Here is a 21,069-nt window from a genome sequence, read left to right on the forward strand (position 1 = left end):
CTTGTTATTAAGTATCTCTCTTCTTGAAATATAGGGGAATCAATTAAACTGAATGAAGCGCAAGTTACGCACCTGAACTGAAGTAAAGAGAACCTGAAATACTGGCCTCTTGATGGGCTGGAGCTGAGGAATACTTGTCCAATTCCACTTTATAGGGCCACACCAAATGAGAATATCTGGAAACTTTCGTGACTCAAATAGAGCATGCAATTTTAAGCCCTAATTTACTCCTATTATCAATTTTTCTTTGTTATCTTTATTCGAAAAAGAAGGCATCTAAGCTATTTTTTGGTTCAGAAACCCTGAACAGCACTTGTTTATTGGTGGGTGAATTTATCCACCAATCAGCAAGAACAACCCAGGCTGTTCACCAAAAAGGGTCTGGCATCTAAACTTAGTCTTGCATTTCAAATAAAGATACCAAGAGAATGAAGAAAATTTGATAATAGGAGTAAACTAGAAAGTTGCTTAAAATGGCATGCTCTGTCTGAATCATGAAAGAGAACATTTGGGTTCAGTGTCCCTTTAAGTATTGGTGTGTAATTTCATTGTTCATTCAATGTGACTGACAGAACCTTTGCAGAAGGCTGAATACCCTTAAATCCTGGTTTACTGCGTACCCAAGGCCTGAAAACAGGAACTACTGTACATACACAAGCCTTTGCAGAATAAGATAATACATCACAGTAATGTCATCTTTGTGTTATATACGGCGATCTCAAGCCACTTGCGATCTCATCTCAAAGTAAAGTTCATCACACTCATATCTCTCACTCATATCTCTCACTCATATCTCTCACTCATATCTCTCACTCATATCTCTCTCTCTCTCATATCTCTCTCTCTCTCATATCTCTCTCTCTCTCATATCTCTCTCTCTCTCATATCTCTCTCTCTCTCATATCTCTCTCTCTCTCATATCTCTCTCTCTCTCATATCTCTCTCTCTCTCATATCTCTCTCTCTCTCATATCTCTCTCTCTCTCATATCTCTCTCTCTCTCATATCTCTCTCTCTCTCATATCTCTCTCTCTCTCATATCTCTCTCTCTCTCATATCTCTCTCTCTCTCATATCTCTCATATCTCTCTCATATCTCTCATATCTCTCTCATATCTCTCATATCTCTCTCATATCTCTCATATCTCTCTCATATCTCTCTCATATCTCTCATATCTCTCTCATATCTCTCTCTCTCTCTCATATCTCTCTCTCTCTCTCATATCTCTCTCTCTCATATCTCTCTCTCTCTCTCATATCTCTCTCTCTCTCTCATATCTCTCTCTCTCTCTCATATCTCTCTCTCTCTCTCATATCTCTCTCTCTCTCTCATATCTCTCTCTCTCTCATATCTCTCTCTCTCTCTCATATCTCTCTCTCTCTCTCATATCTCTCTCTCTCTCTCTCTCATATCTCTCTCTCTCTCTCATATCTCTCTCTCTCTCATATCTCTCTCTCTCTCTCATATCTCTCTCTCTCTCTCATATCTCTCTCTCTCTCTCTCTCATATCTCTCTCTCTCTCTCATATCTCTCTCATATCTCTCATATCTCTCTCATATCTCTCATATCTCTCTCATATCTCTCATATCTCTCTCATATCTCTCTCATATCTCTCATATCTCTCTCATATCTCTCTCTCTCTCTCATATCTCTCTCTCTCTCTCATATCTCTCTCTCTCATATCTCTCTCTCTCTCTCATATCTCTCTCTCTCTCTCATATCTCTCTCTCTCTCTCATATCTCTCTCTCTCTCTCATATCTCTCTCTCTCTCTCATATCTCTCTCTCTCTCATATCTCTCTCTCTCTCTCATATCTCTCTCTCTCTCTCATATCTCTCTCTCTCTCTCTCTCTCTCATATCTCTCTCTCTCTCTCATATCTCTCTCTCTCTCTCTCATATCTCTCTCTCTCTCTCATATCTCTCTCTCTCTCTCATATCTCTCTCTCTCTCTCATATCTCTCTCTCTCTCTCATATCTCTCTCTCTCTCTCATATCTCTCTCTCTCTCTCATATCTCTCTCTCTCTCTCTCATATCTCTCTCTCTCTCTCATATCTCTCTCTCTCTCTCATATCTCTCTCTCTCTCTCTCATATCTCTCTCTCTCTCTCTCATATCTCTCTCTCTCTCTCATATCTCTCTCTCTCTCTCATATCTCTCTCTCTCTCTCTCTCATATCTCTCTCTCTCTCTCTCATATCTCTCTCTCTCTCTCTCATATCTCTCTCTCTCTCTCATATCTCTCTCTCTCTCTCATATCTCTCTCTCTCTCTCATATCTCTCTCTCTCTCTCATATCTCTCTCTCTCTCTCATATCTCTCTCTCTCTCTCATATCTCTCTCTCTCTCTCATATCTCTCTCTCTCATATCTCTCTCTCTCTCTCATATCTCTCTCTCTCTCTCTCATATCTCTCTCTCTCTCTCTCATATCTCTCTCTCTCTCTCATATCTCTCTCTCTCTCTCATATCTCTCTCATATCTCTCTCTCTCTCTCATATCTCTCTCTCTCTCTCATATCTCTCTCTCTCTCTCATATCTCTCTCTCTCTCTCATATCTCTCTCTCTCTCTCTCATATCTCTCTCTCTCTCATATCTCTCTCTCTCTCTCTCATATCTCTCTCTCTCTCTCATATCTCTCTCTCTCTCTCTCATATCTCTCTCTCTCTCTCATATCTCTCTCTCTCTCTCATATCTCTCTCTCTCTCTCATATCTCTCTCTCTCTCTCATATCTCTCTCTCTCATATCTCTCTCTCTCTCTCATATCTCTCTCTCTCTCATATCTCTCTCTCTCATATCTCTCTCTCTCTCTCATATCTCTCTCTCTCTCTCTCTCTCTCTCTCTCTCTCTCTCTCATATCTCTCTCTCTCTCTCATATCTCTCTCTCTCTCTCATGTCTCTCTCTCTCATATCTCTCTCTCATATCTCTCATATCTCTCTCTCATATCTCTCTCTCTCATATCTCTCTCTCTCATATCTCTCTCTCTCATATCTCTCTCTCTCATATCTCTCTCTCTCTCTCATATCTCTCTCTCATATCTCATCTCATATATTTATTTTTCATTATATTTTAGTATGTGCTTTTAGGTCTTTTAATAAAGCTTAGCATGTATATAGACATGAGTTTATATTACCTGATATTTGAATGCTAAAGCAAGTATATAACTAATGCTAAAAACCACAGGCATCAGTCAGAATTGTGTAACTACAATATGAAATGTTTATATTAGTTTTAAATTTAAACAAAAAAAAAAATCAAACAAAAAACCCACCATTTATTTCAACATTCCTTAAAAGGGACATGAAACCCAAAAAATGTTTTTCGTGATTTAACCCTTTGAGTGCTAAGCACTTTCCCACCTGCGTGCCAAGCTGATTTAAGTTATTTTTTTAAACTTTTTTTTTTCTTTCAGATCCCCAATACTTACACTGTTGAAAAGGTTAGGCGATTACCTTTCCAATGGTGGGTCTTGGGGGTCTGTAGCTGCTTAGATCCCTGAGATACAGGCTTCTAGGCAGCATACCCCCTTTCCTTATACTTGTTATTGTAATTTTTAAATAAAGTTGAGCAGTGACGTCATCACGCGTGACGTCAGCGTGCAAAACGTGAAGCCCCGGCGATGCCTCTCACTATACAGGCCCGATCGCCAGGGTAAGAGCAGGTGGGAGTCTCCAGATCTCCCTCAAGGTGGGAGAGTGCTAGCGCCGGCTCTGAGCCGTCATTAGCACCCGAGTAGGAAAGATCAGAGCCGTCGTTAGCACTGAAAGGGTTAAACAACTTTCCACTTTACTTCTATTATTTAATTTGCTTCTTTCTTTTTTTATCCTTTGCTGAAAGGTGTATCTAGGTAAGCTTAGGAGCAGCAAAGAACCTAGGTTCTAGCTGCTGATTGGGGGCTGTATATATATATATATATATATATATATATATATATATATATATACACACACACACACACTGTCATTGGCTCACCCATGTGTTCAGTTAGAAACCAGCAGTGCATTGCTGCTCCTTCAACAAATTATACCAAGAGAATTAAGCTAAATTTGATAATAGACGTAAATTGGAAAGTTGTTTAAAATTGTATGTTCTACCTAAATCACAAAAGAAAAGTTTTGGGTTATATGTCCCTTTAAGAACTTCTAGGAAAATCACCCTTACAGCTATTCTTCATGAACCAAAGGTTAGATCAAATGCTAGAAGTGGGAAAAAGAATAGGTAATGACACAATTTCCATTTAAAGTCTATTGAGATTTATGATGTTATAATTAATTATAAGCTTATACAAGGAATGTGTCACAGGCCATATTTTTGATGGAAGTATTGATGAGCATTTTCTAGACCCAAAAGAACAACGTTGGAACATGTCCATCTTTGGTAGAAATTAATAATTAAAAATAAAAAAAATAAAAAAGAGGGAGAAGCACAGACACTTACATGCTAGAACTCCACTTGTGGTACAGTCCACTCCTGACTGTAAGTTCCATGGCATTGGGGCAGGTGGGGGACGTGGTGGATCCTCTTTTGGTTCAGAGATGCTATCTACTTCTAGGTCAATACTTCTTTCAGTTTCAGGAGGGGGTTCCTCAGGTAAGAATGAAACATCTGGTGTTTTGCAACTACTGTCCACTGTCTGGGAATCGGGGGTAAGCTCCTGCTCATTGGCTGGCTTGGGAGGACTTGGGGGTTTCACTTTACTCTCAGTTGTCTCAGTGTCTGACCATATTGGCTCATCTTTGGCTTGGATTGGGCTTGGTAACTCCTTACTGCAACTATCTGCTTTAGACTTTTTTAACAAGGCTTTATTTTTAAGTTTTCGTTTTTTCTTTTCAAGGGTGCCCTTGGGTTTAACAAGGACTCCTGGAGCACCTGTAGGTTTTATCTTTTTGACTCCAGTCTTTGTTTTTAGGCCTTTAAGTTTCTTAGGCTTCATAAGAGGTTCCTGAGGATCTGTTGTTTCAAGCTTTGGTCGATTTGTTTTATCAATAAGCTTTTCTTCAGGTTTAAGGAAAGGGGAACGGCTCTCTCTGTCTCGACTGAATTTAACTCCAATAGATCCAGCTTCCTTAACAGATGTAGTGCTGCTCACACCTTCTCTAATGAGCACAGCCACTTTAGACTGCAGTTTAACCTTTCTGGCAGCTCCTCCTTTACCTTCTCTATGACTTGCCTTAAGTTTCTTTGAAGTCTTATCCTTTTCTGTACGTATCTTCTCTTTTTCTAATTTCAGTGGCTCAGGTTCTAGATCAGGTACATCTTTAAATCTCTTTTTGTATCTGTCACGGCTATCATCTGTATAACTTCTTTTTCTGTCTCTTTCCTTATTAGCTTTTTGCCTGTTTTCTTCTTCCTCTGCACGTTTCTTTTCAAAGTCAATATGTATCCGTCTCTTGCTACTTTCAGCCTTCCCCGAGTGCCTTTCAAACACTCTATTTTTACTATCTCTGTCATCCAGTATTTCACGATCAGAATATGCTTCAAAGCTGAGGCCTTCAGAATCATAAAGAACTTCTCTTTTACCCGCTGCTTCAGGGGAATTGAGTAAGTCCTCACGATCCTCCAGTTTTTCCTCTGGGTTCACAGTAATTGTTCTTTTAATGGTAAACAGATCAGAATTATTAAGGTCTTGTATAGATGGAGGCACCACTGACCGACTGTCTCTCCTCCTCCTTTCTAATAATGGTGGATTGTCAGTCTTTGCATCATCTAAGGGGTGCCTTGCCCTCTCTCTCACTCTGTCCCTCCTATCACTTGATCTACGTGAAGACCTCCTTTCTCTATCCTTAGATCTGGAACGAGAACGCTTTTTCTTTTTCTTTCCTTCTGATCGATGTTTTTCTTTGTGTTTATCTTTTCGAGAGCGATCAGTGCTTGCTGAACGAGACCAATAACGCCTTTTATCCTTTGATTTAGATCTCCAACTTTTCCGCCTTTCAGCTGAAGTACGAGAGGATCCTACAGCAGAAATGCTAGTGCTGATGGAGGGTGACCATGATCGAGATCTTCTATGGTCTCGTGATCGAGAACGAGAAGTTTTGTGGTAAGAACGTGATCGTGAGCGTTTGCGGTCCTTACTGTCTTTTGATTTCTTTGTAGACCACGTTGCAGTTGAAACCCGAGGCTCTTTTGATCTTTTTCGCTCTCTGGATCTCTTACTTTCACGTTTAGCCTTTTTATGACTACGTGAGCTGGAAACTGATCGTGATTTAGAACGCCTTTTGGATTTTGAGGGAGAGACTGATTTTTTCCTATACCTCTCTCTACGCTGGTTTGTAATTTTCCGTCGCAAATCTAGTCCTTTCCATCTGTTATCTACCTGATTATCTCCAAAGTCAATCTGCAAAGCTCCTTCCTCATCTGAATCTGCGTGAAGAGAAAGGAAGTCATCTCCCTCCACCATTCTCAATGGTCTCTCCATAACTCTACACCTACTACGAAATAAAGGCATAGGACTAAATCGATCCTCATCAGGCTGAACAATCTCTCCTTCTTCAATTTCAGAATCATACTTTGGATCGGAGTCTTCTCCATAATCTCTTCTTTCAGATGACCGTTTCTGTTTATGGCGGCTTCGTGACTCACCTCCTAGTTTGGCAATTTTTTCCATCCTCAGATAAGATTTTACATCTGGCTTTGCAACAGATTCTAATGAAACTTTTATTTCCAACTTTGGTTCAGAACTTGGTTCAGAAGAAAATTCTGTTTTTCTATTATAATCCTTACCAACATCTACTGCAAACACTCTTCTTCTAGGTTCTAGCAAAACCTCTGATACACTTTCCTCATTTAGGGTTGAGTCAGCAACAGGTGATTCTTTAATTACTTTTTCTTCTGACACTTCTCTGGAAACATCCTCAGCATCATCTATCCTATCCAAATCTAGGCTAGAACTAGGACTATAAGGCTCAAAGTCTAACTTTGAACACTCTTTTGTGGCAGAGCCTGGTGGATCTTTAGAAAATCTTTGCTCAGTTTTACTATTATCAAGCTCAATACTGCTGTCATGCTCTTCCACACCTGGACCTTTATCAGACTCTTCAGTCTGAAATTCTTCCTTCTCCTTTTGACAATCTGGAAATTCCTGGCTCAGACTATTCTCATCGTAGATTCCAGCCAAAGCTTCTGAAATAAGTCCCTCAGGATGTGTTGCATTCACCATATCATCATCATCATCATCATCCTCATATGGAGATGGGCTATGCTCAGAAGAACTAGGATTAGACCCTGTAGGTTCAAATGGATCATATTTTTGATCCTCCTGTTCATCATTTTCTTTTTCAGGAGAGTCTGCATATACATAGTCTCCGTTCACATTCTCCTCATCAGTTGGGTGAAATGGGTCATAAATATCCAGATCCTGGGACCGGCTTGAATTTGCTCCACTGCCTTCTCCTGACAGCACTGGGACATGAGAGGTAGAGGAAGATGAAGATGATGAACTGGAATCTATTTTTTCCAATGAGTTAGGAGGCTGGGAATGGGGATTATTTGATGTTGAACCTTCCCCACCAAGAGGTCTCTGCTGTCCACTTGATACCTCTGTACCATTTCCAAGTGTTAATCCCCACATAGTCACCACATCAGAAGTATCCTGCACAGCTGCTTCTGTTTTGTCCTGTATTAGAGCAGTCCTATGATAACAAAGGTTATCTTGCAACGTTAATGTTAAGGATGTATTTGCTGAACACGAGACTGTAGGGTAAAGTCCAGGAAGTACATTTGCTGATAAAGACTGTGGGTGCTTCTGGAGGGGATAATGATTTGGCTGTCTGAGTTGAGCAATATGAGGATCAAATAAAGAACTGTGATTCTCATTAATCTTAGTTCTGTGAGTCCTTGTTGAACACGGTCTTACAGTCAATGGTGTCCTTAAATGTTCTGGAGATATTGCAATTCTTGAAGGCTCAGAAACAGTCTCTTTATATATAACTGATGATTGTCCACCTTTGAGTTGTCGCCCTGAGGTACTTAGATACGCTGCAAGTGAAGAAAAGACAAGTAAGCGAAGTACATTTATTTTACATACAACATTACTATCCAAACTACACAATACCAAATAAGTAAATGCATAGTGAACAATTGTATATATTTAGATGTCTGGATGTTTAAACACATTAACTGCAGATAATAATAAAAAATAAAAAAAAAGTATATATATATATATATATATATATATATATATATATATATATATATATATATATATATATATATATATATATATATATATATATATATATATACACACATATATATTTATTTATTAATTAGTCAGGTATTAGCAAAAATGCTTCTAATCTGAACTGAAATCCACTTATGTGCATTTTAGTTTTGAATTTTGCCCCCTTTAAATGTATTTGTTTAAAAAGGTATGCCATACTAAACATACTAACATAGAATTTGACGGTAGATAAGAACCAAAAAGGCCCATCAAGTCTTCTCATATTACGTTACTTTTTCCTAAGGATAGCCTTATGCATGTCCCAGGCATTTTTAAAATCCTTTACAGTCTTTGTGTTTACCACCTCAAATGGAAGTTTATTCCATGAATCCACCACCCTTTCTGTAAAAAAAATGCTTCCTCAAATTTCTCCTGAATCTGCTACCCTCTAATTTTAGATTGTGACCCCTTGTTTTGACATTTATTTTTTTGTGAAAAATGCTTTCAGCTTCTATTTTATTAAGTCCCTTCATATATTTGAAGGTTTCTATCATGTCACCTCTTTCCCTTCTATCCTCTAAACTATACATATTTAGATCATAGAGTCTTTCTTTGTACGCTTTATATTTTAGACCATGTACCATTTTAGTAGCCCTCCTTTGGACAGCTTCTAGTTTATTTATATCTTTCTGAAGATATGGTCTCCAGAACTGTACACAGTATTCCAGATTTGGTCTAACTAATGATCTGTAAAGTGGCATAAGAACCTTGCTATTTCTGCTACTAAAACCTCTTCCAATGCAACCAAGCATTTGACTGGTCTTGCTGGCTGCACTGCTGCATTGTGTACCAAATTTTAAATCATCTGAAATAATAATTCCCAAGTCCCTTTCTTCTTTAAATACAGTCAGTAATGTACCATTGAGACTATAATTGGCCTTTGGGTTTTTGGATCCTATATGCATAATTTTGCTCTTGGTAATATTAAATTTCAGATCCCATTTATTTGACCAGTCCTCTAGGTTATTAATATCACAGTTCATTTGATCAACTCCTCCTGGAACATCTACCCTGTTACAAATTTTTGTATCATCAGCAAACAAGCAAACCTTCCCCTTAAGCCCACTTCCAATATCACTTATGAACATGTTAAACAAACCAGGCCCAAGAACTGACCTTTCGGGAACACCACTAGTAACTGATTCCTCATTTGAATGTACTCCATTAATTGAAACCCTCTGTCGTCTATCTTTAAAGGGACAATCTTTTGTGATTCAGATAGAGCATGCAATTGTAAGCAACTTTCTAATTTACTCCTATTATCAAATTTTCTTCGTTCTCTTGCTATTTATTATTAGAAAAAGAAAGTCCAGAACCTTGGACAGCACTTGTTTATTGGTGGATGAATGTATCCACCAATCAGCAAGAACAACCCAGGTTGTTCATTAAAATGGGCCGGCATCTAAATATTCTTGCTTTTCAAATAAAGAACATTTTATAATAGGAGTAAATAAGAAAGTTGCTTAAAATTGCATGCTCTATCTGAATCACAAAAGAAAAAATTTGGGTTCAGTGTCCCTTTAAGCCAGCATTCTACCCACTTAACAATCTTAGCATCTATTCCAAGGCAATACATTTTGTGAATAAGTTTGTTGTGTGGGACGGTGTCAAATGCTTTGCAAAAGTATAGATATGCAACATCTACGGCTCCTCCCTGGTCTATTATTTTAGTTACATGGTCAAAGAAATCAATTAGATTAGTCTGGCATGATCTTCCAGCAGTGAAACCATGCTGTCCTTTGTCTGAATGAAAGATACAAGTATTTCCTTTAAAAGAGTTTCCATTAATTTCCCTGCAATTGAGGTCAAACTGACTGGCCTATAGTTAGCAGAATCTTCCCTACTACCCTATTTATGAAGAGGGACTACATTGGCAATATTCCAGTCTTTTGGAACAACTCCTGTTACAAGTGACTGATTAAATAAATCAGCTAATGGAGTAGCTATTACGGATCGAAGTTCTCTTAGAACCCTTGGATGAATATTATCTGGACCCACAGACTTATTTACTTTTATTTTTGATAAAGCCATTGAAACATCTTCCTCTGTAAAAAGAAAAGTACTACTCACATTATTATTTATAGTGACATCCCTTAATAGAATCTCACTATCTTTACCGTCTGTTGTAAAGACTGAACAAAAGTAATCATTTAAACAGTTTGCTATTTGTTTATCTTCTTCCACTACTCTACTAAACATTGGAGATACTGGTACAAATCCCCAAATCCAGAATTCCAAAATCCAAACTTTGATTAATATTTAAAATAAAATAAAAAATTATCGAATACTGTTTTTAACCTGCCTGTAAGTCATAATCTTATCTGCCCGAGTCTTTTTTGTATTCTTAAATACAAATAGTTTATATTTATTTAAAACAGATATTACTTTTCTGATTACAGTACTGTACTATCTTTCTGGCCGGATTTACAGCCCAGGTACCTGTAGGCACCAAAATCTGAAGTGCCCCCACTCATCACTGTGCCGGTGATATTAACCAAGATGGCTGATGGAAGTGAAATAACAGCACCTCCCCTAGGCCACATACTTTCATCAGGGGTAAGGGTATGAGAAAGTGTGATATATTTAGTTTATGAATACAGAAATATTTAATTATACAGACACATTACCAACTAGAAACACAGCTGTGCTTATAGTTACAGACTTCTATTTGTGGGAGCTACAAAAAAATAATATATTCTTTAACATGTTATAGCATCAATCATATTGTGCAGACCCTAATAGAACACAAATTATTTTTAGATTATATTATTATAAATAATAAATGTGCTTATAGTTACCTACATCATTGTTACTCAACCGCGGTTCTTATGTACCTCCAATAGGCCAGGTTTTCATTACAGCTGAACCAGTGCACAGGTGAAATAATCAGCTGATTGGTGACAGTATGTTAGTGACCAAGGTGTTACTGATCAGCTGATTACTTCACCTGTGCACTGGTTCAGCTATAAAGAAAGCCTGGCCTGTTGGGGGTACTTGAGGACCGCGGTTGAGTAACACTGACCTACATAAAGCCACCAAATTGTGAGTAGCGGCTAGTTCCTATCCACCTAAGTCACCCGTGATGTCAGAGTAGGCACATGGCTGCTGCTAACAAATGATAGAAAGTGCAGGAAACAGCTAGGTCTCACATAAGAAGTCCATTAGCTGAACGGGAACTAGATGTTAACATTTTTTTCCAGCTCTCACTATGTTGGTTTCAGGAAGGTAATTTAAAGACTGGTATTTATAAAAGGCAGAGACAAGCGCCCCTCTTTGGAGGGCACCTGTAGGCACATGCTTAATCTGCCTAATTATAAATCAGGCCCTGTCTTTCTGATGATACTATGTATACAAAATTATTTAAAAATATATAAAACTATACATGTATAAGCTGTATTATGACATAAAAATTGACTAAATGACATAAGATATTGTTGTTTACACTGGATTTCATCCCCCCTCCAAACTGTCCCATTTTAAAAGATGCAAATATTCCAAAATCCAAACATTTTCCAGTCCCAAGCAATTTGGATAAAAAGTTTTCTACCTGTACTACAAAAAATGGAATTACAACTGAGCAGTTATATTTAAAATATTACACATACAAGAGTGCTATAATTTGAATTAAAAAATATTATCGGGTATTTTAGATACATTTAAAATGGGGCAAATGCAGATTTAATATGTAGTCAGGGCAGGGAAGATGGGATTCTTCTGCTGCAGTAATTGGCTTTAAACCTAAAAGGTTTTGAAGATTATTGTATGGTTACCCGATTTCTGTAATCTCCGTTGATGATTTTGTTGGAGAATTCCTGAACATAACGCAGAATAAGATCCAATATTGCCAACCTGCACCTCAGCTACAATCTCCACTTCAGCAGTTTCCTCATCCACACTAAAAAAATAAATAAATAAATAAATAAATTAAAAAAAAAGTGTGGGTGAATCTAAAACACAAAGGACGAACTGAAAAGATTTTTTTTACAAAAGTAGATTATTCTAACAAGTACTATTCCAGCTACCAAACATATAAAATGTAAGGTTATTTTTTTATTTTTCTATAATTTTGTGAAACAAACCAGAAAAATGTGTATTATAAATAAAATCAACAGTGGAACAATGACAAAGTGAACACCCTTGTCAATTTAGAATTATATCTAAAAAATGGCACTTTATCAAATTATTCTCCTTAAATCCAAGTCTTCCAAGATATCAATTATATTTATTAATACTTACTACACAGCTCCATAATCCAAGGTATCTTCAAATGGATGGATGCAAGTACTTGAGGGCATTGTATTGTATGCATTTTCCAAGTAATTTAATGCACAAGCGAGACCACTCAGGATAGTCTCAGTTTCAGAGACCTTGGAAAAAAAAAGTAAATAAAAATAAGAAAACAACATGATCTAATATGCAAATAAAACGTATCTAGCACTCTAGATAAGCAGCTTGAGAAATACAAAACCAAGAACATATTAAAAAAATTACCAAAATAATCTTACAGAAACCTCTGAGAGAGCATGGATTATACAGGAGAAAAAAAAAAAAAAAAATGATATATACATTTCAGGTGTTTTATTTCTATAAATTTGCTAATCCTCAATTTTATACCGGAGATTTGGATGGCTATGTAGGATAGGCTATTCAAACTATGTTGAAATGAATTGTGATTTATGACATAAAGAAGTGTTATGTATTTCTGCCTAAAGTAAAAAGCTCCCTTTACAAATGCCAAATATTTATAGGCACACGAAACCCAACATTTTTCTCTTTCATTATTCAGACAGAACACACAAATTTAAACAAGTTTACAAAAGTCTTTTTTTTTTTTTTAGCTAATTTGCTTCATTCTCTTTGTATCCTTTATTCAAAAGCATATCTAGATAGGCTTAGGAGCTGGGAGCTAGCAATTGATTGGTGGCTGCATATATATGCCTCTTGTGATTGGCTAACCAATGTGTTCAGCTAGTTCCCAGTAGTGCATTGCTGCTTCTTCAAGAAAGGATTCCAAGAGAACGAAGCAAAATTGATCACAGAAGTAAATTTGAAAGTTGTTTACATATGTATGCTCTATCTGAATCATAAAAGAAAATGTTTGGGTTTAATGTCCCTTTAATACAAACCATCTCTTCTGTTTGTGTATTGTGTATATGTATGATCGGCTCAACAGAATTCAGGTGATTGATTTAATCAAAAAGACTTTTTCCTAAAATGATGAGAGAACAATTCATTTATCAGGCCTATAGAAAAAACAAATAAAAACAAAACACCATACCGAGTTTTTATTGTCTTCACATGACAAATTAGAATCTCCTGTGCCAGTGTGCTTCTGCTCCGGTCTCTTCCTACAAGCCTTTGAACGTTTTGGGCATTTCTGTTTTGTTTCTGGAAAACATAAAAGTTCTAGTTTGTATTAACAATATGAATTTATACATTTTTAAATGAAACCACAAAAATGTATATATATATATTTTATTTTTAATCAATCTGTACTGAGCAATAGTAATAAACGAAAAACCAACATATGAGGAATTGCTATTTGATGACCAGTATTTCAAAACTGGCATGGATAATGATAATTCTTTATGAACATAATAGGTTTTACAAAGAGCAACACAATTTGAGAAAAAAAAAAATAGTTTGATAAAGCAGCACAATCTGAAAGTTGTAACTTATGTAGAAAACATATGTAACGTTTTGCAATTTTAAAGTTGCAAATATGTAAAACAATTTAACATGGTACAAAAATAACGATGATCTAAAAGTCTTTTTTTTTTTTTGGCATGATGTAAAATGCAAACACCTTTTTCTTTTTATGCTTGGGGGCGTGTCCCTGTTCCACCAATAAATCTGAAGAGGTTGTCATCAGCAGTAAGCAATCTATTTCATGGGATATTTGTACAGAAACATGCACTTCTTGTTAGTTTCAAAATCAAAAAACTTTACGCAGTAAATAAATGCTAAATATGACGGGCCTTAAAAATAAAGATTAGCCATGAGAATAATATACAGTTTTATTTTTTAACATCATATCAGGTTTTAAAATATTAAAAAGAGATAAGTATTGAGTTTTAGTCTCCAGAAAGTAATGACACATCAAGTTGTAACCTAGGTTTCCCAAAGCCTTGTATCTCCTCTGCTGAGGTCAGTTAGGGACAGTTAGTTTTTAATGTATCGTTAACTTATGTTTTATGCAGAAAAATATATATATATTTTAACATGTTTTAATAATGCTTTTTAATGTGTTTTTTTTTAGTTTAATGTTAATTTAGTGAAGCACTACGCTGTAGATTTTTCTGTCCCTTAATGTGTTTCTAATGACTTGATAAACCAGCTGCAAAGTATTAAATGTACAGGAAATTCTTTGTTCAGATTTATTCTTACAATTTAAATAGCTGGTTTTGCTAATTGAAACTACAACCCATTGCCATCAAGAACATGCCCATTCAAATGGCATGAGCCTGCTGGAAGAGATGTGTTTATATTATAGCCCTCTATACACAAAGAGCAATACTTAAATACTGGAAATTTCATTGTGGGCGGCGTTTTAAATAAGCAATATCAGCTTTAAACTCCAAAAACAAACATAAAGGAGAAATTGCAATGCATTTAATACTCTGCAGTTGGTATAACAAATTATTGTGAGCACATTAAGGGTCAATATGTACTATACATGTATAAGAACAAACCAATAATATTTTAGTTTTCTCCACAAAAATTGTTGCCATCATAAAGTAGTCAGGTGGGGGCAATAATATTTAGCAGTATTATAACATTTTCTGCTATTTTTAAAAGTTGCTTAAAGTGATGGTAAACTCTTCCCTTTATAAAATCAGATCCTATAATGTTAGTGATATTTTATATGGAGTTTAATTCTTCAGTTGTAATTAAGATACTTTTTAATGTAGATATAAAATTTAAATTTCCCACTGCCCACTTCAAAAGTACCTTTTTTTGTGAGCTAATGGTTTGAATGGTTAACCAATCAGCGCACGCCCCATATGGCAAGCTATAGCGCTGATTGGAAAACAATTTAGCTCACAGAAAGATTGATTTTTTTAAGTGGGCAGCGGAGCATTTGAATTTCATATCTACATTAAAAAGTAAGTTATAGCGCATCTTTATTACAACCGATTAAAGTGAAGTCAAGTTTAATTAATCAGTGCCCAGTTTTTAAAATGAGGGGAACTTTCATTCATCAAACTTTACATTTCACTTGTTTTGTTAAAATACTTACCTTTTAAGCTTGAAAGCCGCTCCAGCGCTTCCCCCGCAAGCCTCTTCATATGTCAAAAATGACGAATCCGGCTTCCTCCAATCACTTGGAGGATGCCGTATTAGTCATTGCCGACGTATGAAGTGACGAGCGGCAGGAGGGGGAATCGCTGGAGCGGCTTTCAAGATTAAAAGGTAAGTATTTTAACAAAACGAGTGAAATGTAAAGTTTGATGAATGAAAGTGCCCATGATTTTAATAGGATTTTCAAAAACCGGCCACTGATTCATCAAACTTGATTTCACTTTAATTAAACTCCATCTAAAATATCACTAACATTCCTAATCTGTTTTTATAAAGGGAAGAGTTTACCATCACTTTAAGCTATCCAAAGCATAAATTAATTGCAAAATGTAATTAAGTGATTTAATGATACATTGAAAACATTTAAAGGGACACTGTACCCAAAAAATTTCTTTCGTGATTCAGACTGAGCATGAAATTTTAAGCAACTTTCTAATTTACTCCTATTATCAAATTTTCTTCATTCTCTTGGTATCTTTATTTGAAATGCAAGAATGTAAGTTTAGATGCCAGCCCATTTTTGGTAAACAACCTGGGTTGTCCTTGCTGATTGGTGGATAAATTAATCCACCAATAAAAAAGTGCTGTCCAGAGTACTGAAACCAAAAAAAAGCTTAGATGCCTTCTTTTTCAAATAATGATAGCAAGAGAACGAAGAAAAATTGATAATAGGAGTAAATTAGAAAGTTGCTTAAAATTGCATGCTCTTTCTGAATTACAAAAGAAAACATTTGGGTACAGTGTCCATTTAATTTTCTCTAATTTTAGCCAGGTCGTCAGTAAAATCCTCCAGGTTTTGTGCCCATCAAATAGGTCGTGGGGACAACACTGTTGGTATCTGAAACAAATCATTACTGTACCTGCAAGTTTGCAGCATGCTTTCTTTTTCTCATTTTTTATATTACTTTCAACAATTTGATGCAAAGCTTTCTGAAATAAGAGAATAATAAATTAGTGCAAATTCCACATTATAATTCCCAAGCACCTACACAGGCTTCCTTTTCTGTATGTATGTATGCAAGCAACTAAACTAAAAGATTATTTTAAACGGATACTAAACCCAAATTTTCTCTTTCATGGTTCAGATACAGCATGCAATTTTAAGTAACTTTCTCATTTACACCCATTATAAAATAAAAAAAGGCTTTCCTCTTGCTATCTTTATTTGAAAAGCAGGAAAGTAAGCTTAGGAGCCTGCCCATTTTTGGTTCAGACCTGGGTAGCACTTGCTGATTGGTGGCTAAATGTAGTCAATCAATCAGCAAGCATTACCCAGGGTGCTGAACTAAAAACGAGACAGCCCCTAAGCTTACATTCCTACTTTTTCAAATAAAGATAGAATGAAGAAAAATTGATAATAGAAGTAAATTAGAAAGTTGCTTAAATTGCATGTTCTATGTGAATGATGAAAGAAAAAATGCGGGTTTAGTGTCCCTTTAACTGTAGTTAACATCTTACTGAACCAATGAAAAAGAGAAAGAGCAAGGAAAATTCCTTCAGTATATTTTTTTTATTTCAAATGTACATATCTAGGGTTTACAATGCTTGGTAACACTATCAAGGGGAATGTTTATTTTATTTTTTTCTAAAAAGATATGACTTACTACATATTGTAGTTTTACTCAACAAACTGAAGTTTAAAACTGTAGTACAGGGTTACCAGGATGAATATCTGTTCCGGACAAAGTATTTTCTCCTCCGTTCTGGGACAGGTATGATTTGAGATGGTTGTGTCCTTTATTTGCCCATCCTTTGCCAAGCCAGTTTCGGATTCCTTCTTTTCTTCGTTTTCATCTTCCTGCTGAGATTGCTTAGGGTCTTTGTTCTCTTCATCCATCACTGCAACCTGAAGGAATTTTGACTAACAAGATCACACAGAGAGAAATAGAAAAATAAATTAATATCTAAGATTTGGTTTAGTGACTTTCATAAAATAATATGAAACAATAAGGAATTTCACAAAAACATACTACATAACATTATAAAACGTTTTGTAAATATAACATTTGTATTGTTAGGAAACCTTATTTTACACTTTATACTTTGAATGTAAGAAACAAGTTATACAGCTACAAACAACACTAATATCCTATTAGCAAAAAAAAAACACTATGATAATCTTCACTGTTTCCTCATTTATTTTTTAATCAAAAACATGGCTCCTGTCCACATCAGAGAGCAAATAGGAAAAATAAATATCCAACTTAAATATATAGTAAGCCTACATCAGAAACCTAGCAGAACCTTTAACCATTAGCCTACTTACTGAAGATGTTCTGTGAACAAACTTTTCTGATTCAGCTGCTGAGTAGAAGATTAATATACATAAAATATATCCTCAAGTGACCTTCCTGTAATGGAATATGATAAACACAGGGCACTGAAAATGTATATTGAACTCTATGGGGGCGATTTCCCCTGTCGGCATTGCACACGAGAGCTATTTTGCGCTAGCGTGCAATCCCGCGCACAGACAATCACGCGCGGGCAGGAGCTGTCAATCTCCCCGGTCCGACTATACCAGGGAGAGAAAAAATTAGCCACTTAAGAGGTTGCGAAAGGTTAGGAAAGCAGCGGTCTGATGACCGCTACTTGTTAAATACGGCGTGCAGGTTCTCTTGTGAGTCCCTGCAGTCGTATGGGGTCGATTTTGATAAATCGACCCCTATAATTTCAATATACATTTATAACATAAGAAATTATATGAGTACAGTTCTAGAAGCTCTTTGACTCAAGTATATTTTTGTTGGATAGTAATTTACTTATATGATTATAGGCATGCCACATAATATAAAGGCAGGGGTCGATAAATCTGTTTAAAGTTTTGGAGCCAGTAAGAATACTTTGTAGCCGGACATATTTTTAGGAGCCAGACAGTGGTATCTGTATACAGATCTATGGAGAATAACCCAAAAAGTTAGGAGCCAGGGGTAAAATTCGAGGAGCCAGTGGCTCCCAGGCTCCTGGGTTTGTCAAGCCCCGATAAAAGGTATATTAAAAATTTGGTTTAAATATTCAAAAAACAAGAACAATTTTACTAAACATACAAATGCAAATTTGAGAATAGAAATCAATTGGATAGTTATTTAAAGGGACATGAAACCCCAAAATGTTCTTTTGTGATTCAAATAGCGCATACAATTTTAAACAACTTTCCAATTTACTGCTATTATCTAATTTGCTTTTATTCTCTTTGTGTACTTAGTTGAAGAAGCAGCAATGCAGTACTGGGAGCTAGTTAACACACTTAGTGAGCCAATAAAATGAAGCATAGTTGAGCAGCCACCAGTCAGCAACTCCTGAGCCTACCTAGGTATCATTTTTAACAAAGGATACCAAGAGAATTAAACAAATTAGATAACAGAAATAAACTGGAAAGTTGTTAAAATCACATGCTCTATCTTAAAGGGACACTGAACTCAATTTTTTTCTTTCGTGATTCAGATAGAGCATGACATTTTAAGCAACTTTCTAATTTACTCCTAGTATGAAATTTTCTTTATTCTCTTAGTATATTTATTTGAAATGCAAGAATGTAAGTTTAGATGCCGGCCCATTTTTGGTGAACAACCTAGGTTGTCCTTGCTGATTGCTGTCCAAAGTTCTGAACCAAGAAAAAAGCTTAGATGCCTTCTTTTTCATATAAAGATAACAAGAGAACAAAGAAACATTGATAATAGGAGTAAATTAGAAAAGTTGCTTAAAATTGCATGCTCTATCTGAATCACGAAAGAAAAAATTTGGGTTCAGTGTCCCTTTAATGATGAAAGAAAATATTTGGTTTCATGTCCCTTTAAAAATGTATGGTCTATCTGCATCAAAAGAAACAAAATTGAGCTTTCATGTCCCTTTAAACAACTTTCCAATTTACTTCTATTAAATAAATTACTTTGTTCTTTTTGGTATGCTTAGTTAAAGAGGGGCAATATTACAATACTGGGAGCTAGCTGAACACATCTGTTTAGCTAAAAACAAGAGGCATGTATGCACAGCCACCAACCAACAGCTAGCTACAACTAGTGCACTGCTGCTCCTGAGCCTACCTAGGTATACTCTTCAACAAAGGATAGCAAAGAAACAAGGCAAACTTGATAATAGAATTACACTGGAAATTTGTTTAAAATTGCATGGTCTACCTGAATCCTAAAAGTTTATTTTAATTAACCCTTTATGGAATATTTGCGATGATAAATAGAACACTCATAATTATGAGATATAAAAAAAAATGTAAGCTAACAAAATTGCAATCATAAAAAAATATATATCAAATTATTCTAGTAAGTTATATTGTAATGGAGGGGCAAAAAAAATATAACAACCATTTTTTATATATTGGGAACAAAGATCCTGCCTTTTTAAATATTGATTTGGCTAAAGAGCAGATAGTATCCAGGATATCCGACACAATTCTCTGCAAATTATTTACTAATAGATCATTTTTTCAAAAAGGTGTCAGCTGTGTCTGAAGGAGTATACTATGCTCTTGTCTGGCTAAATATGAAGATGACAGGACCTTTAAACCCCAATATTACACTCCTTAATATTAATCTTAAAATTGTGCAAATTACTACCGTTATACACAGGTCTATAATAATATTAAAATGATGAAAATCAAGCAGATAATTTAGAAAATTATAATATTTTTAGCCAATTAAATCTATACAAAACATACACTGACAAATGATCTTGCATACAATAAATCAGATCAGGCCTTAGTCTGATCTTCCTTTGGCTCCTAATTCAATGGCCAGATTTTATACTCAAAAGGCTGGTAGCAAATATTATATTGCTGGCATAGGTTTCCTTGATATGTTTACTAACTGGATTATATGTCCTAAGATTAGTCCTTGCCCAGCTCGGACTGCCATAGCCAATTCCTCACCCATCAGAGCCCAATAGGGAAACCCCTCCCAACCCCTGCCCCCGGCCCACTGCCCATCACGGCCTGATTCCCCAAAGCTACCTGTCGACTCAAAGAGGCGTCTGTCTGCTGATAATCGCCCCTTGGTGCTGGTACGGGCTTGAAGTTACAGATAATTCTATTTTCTTAGCTTTACAACAAAAGGAGCTTCCCCAACCCTCCAGCTGTCGCCATCTTACCCCGCTGCTTCAGCGGGCCTGAAAGAGAATGGCACTGTGGGACTCGTAGTTTGGGTATGCAGAATGTCAGCTTGCCGTAAAGGAAGGTATGCAGCTAGAGGACTTCAGGTTCCAGAATGCATCACGGCTATAGGAAAGAATCGGCTCCTTCATTGGCAAAAGGAATCATGGACGTTGTAGTTTTAATTAGATATTTGCGCATTTACGTCGACACTGGTTGAAAAAAAGTTTCACTCTGTACCCACAATACATTAAGCAGAGACCGGATATGAGTGTAATATAATAGTGAGTTCTGTGGGACTGGCTGTGACATAGTCTTAAACACTCAACAGTGGAAAGGAGTCCATAAGTGCTCTTAGGCTGGCGATGAGGTACACGCATTTGTGCATCAGCTCCATAATATAGCAACTGGAAATTCTTGTCTTTGAATTATTGGAAAATATAATGGAT

General features: G+C 36.1%; 1 protein-coding gene across 1 annotated transcript in view; it reads right to left on the reverse strand.

Annotated features, from left to right (window-relative positions):
* The window catches only part of SCAF1 (SR-related CTD associated factor 1), a 37,234-nt gene extending 16,583 nt beyond the window's left edge, over nt 1-20,651 (reverse strand). Inside the window, exons 1-7 of the mRNA XM_053690847.1 lie at nt 20,483-20,651; nt 17,180-17,380; nt 16,380-16,449; nt 13,496-13,605; nt 12,454-12,584; nt 11,988-12,112; nt 4,434-7,973 (exon numbers count right to left, since the gene is read on the reverse strand). Coding sequence (XP_053546822.1) covers nt 4,434-7,973; nt 11,988-12,112; nt 12,454-12,584; nt 13,496-13,605; nt 16,380-16,449; nt 17,180-17,356 — 4,153 coding nt within the window. The 5' untranslated portion in view covers nt 17,357-17,380; nt 20,483-20,651. The remainder of the gene's footprint in view (nt 1-4,433; nt 7,974-11,987; nt 12,113-12,453; nt 12,585-13,495; nt 13,606-16,379; nt 16,450-17,179; nt 17,381-20,482) is intronic.
* Nucleotides 20,652-21,069: the final 418 nt, after the last annotated feature.

The sequence above is a fragment of the Bombina bombina genome, chromosome 8 (assembly GCF_027579735.1).
Source record: "Bombina bombina isolate aBomBom1 chromosome 8, aBomBom1.pri, whole genome shotgun sequence".
Classification (NCBI taxonomy): domain Eukaryota; kingdom Metazoa; phylum Chordata; class Amphibia; order Anura; family Bombinatoridae; genus Bombina; species Bombina bombina.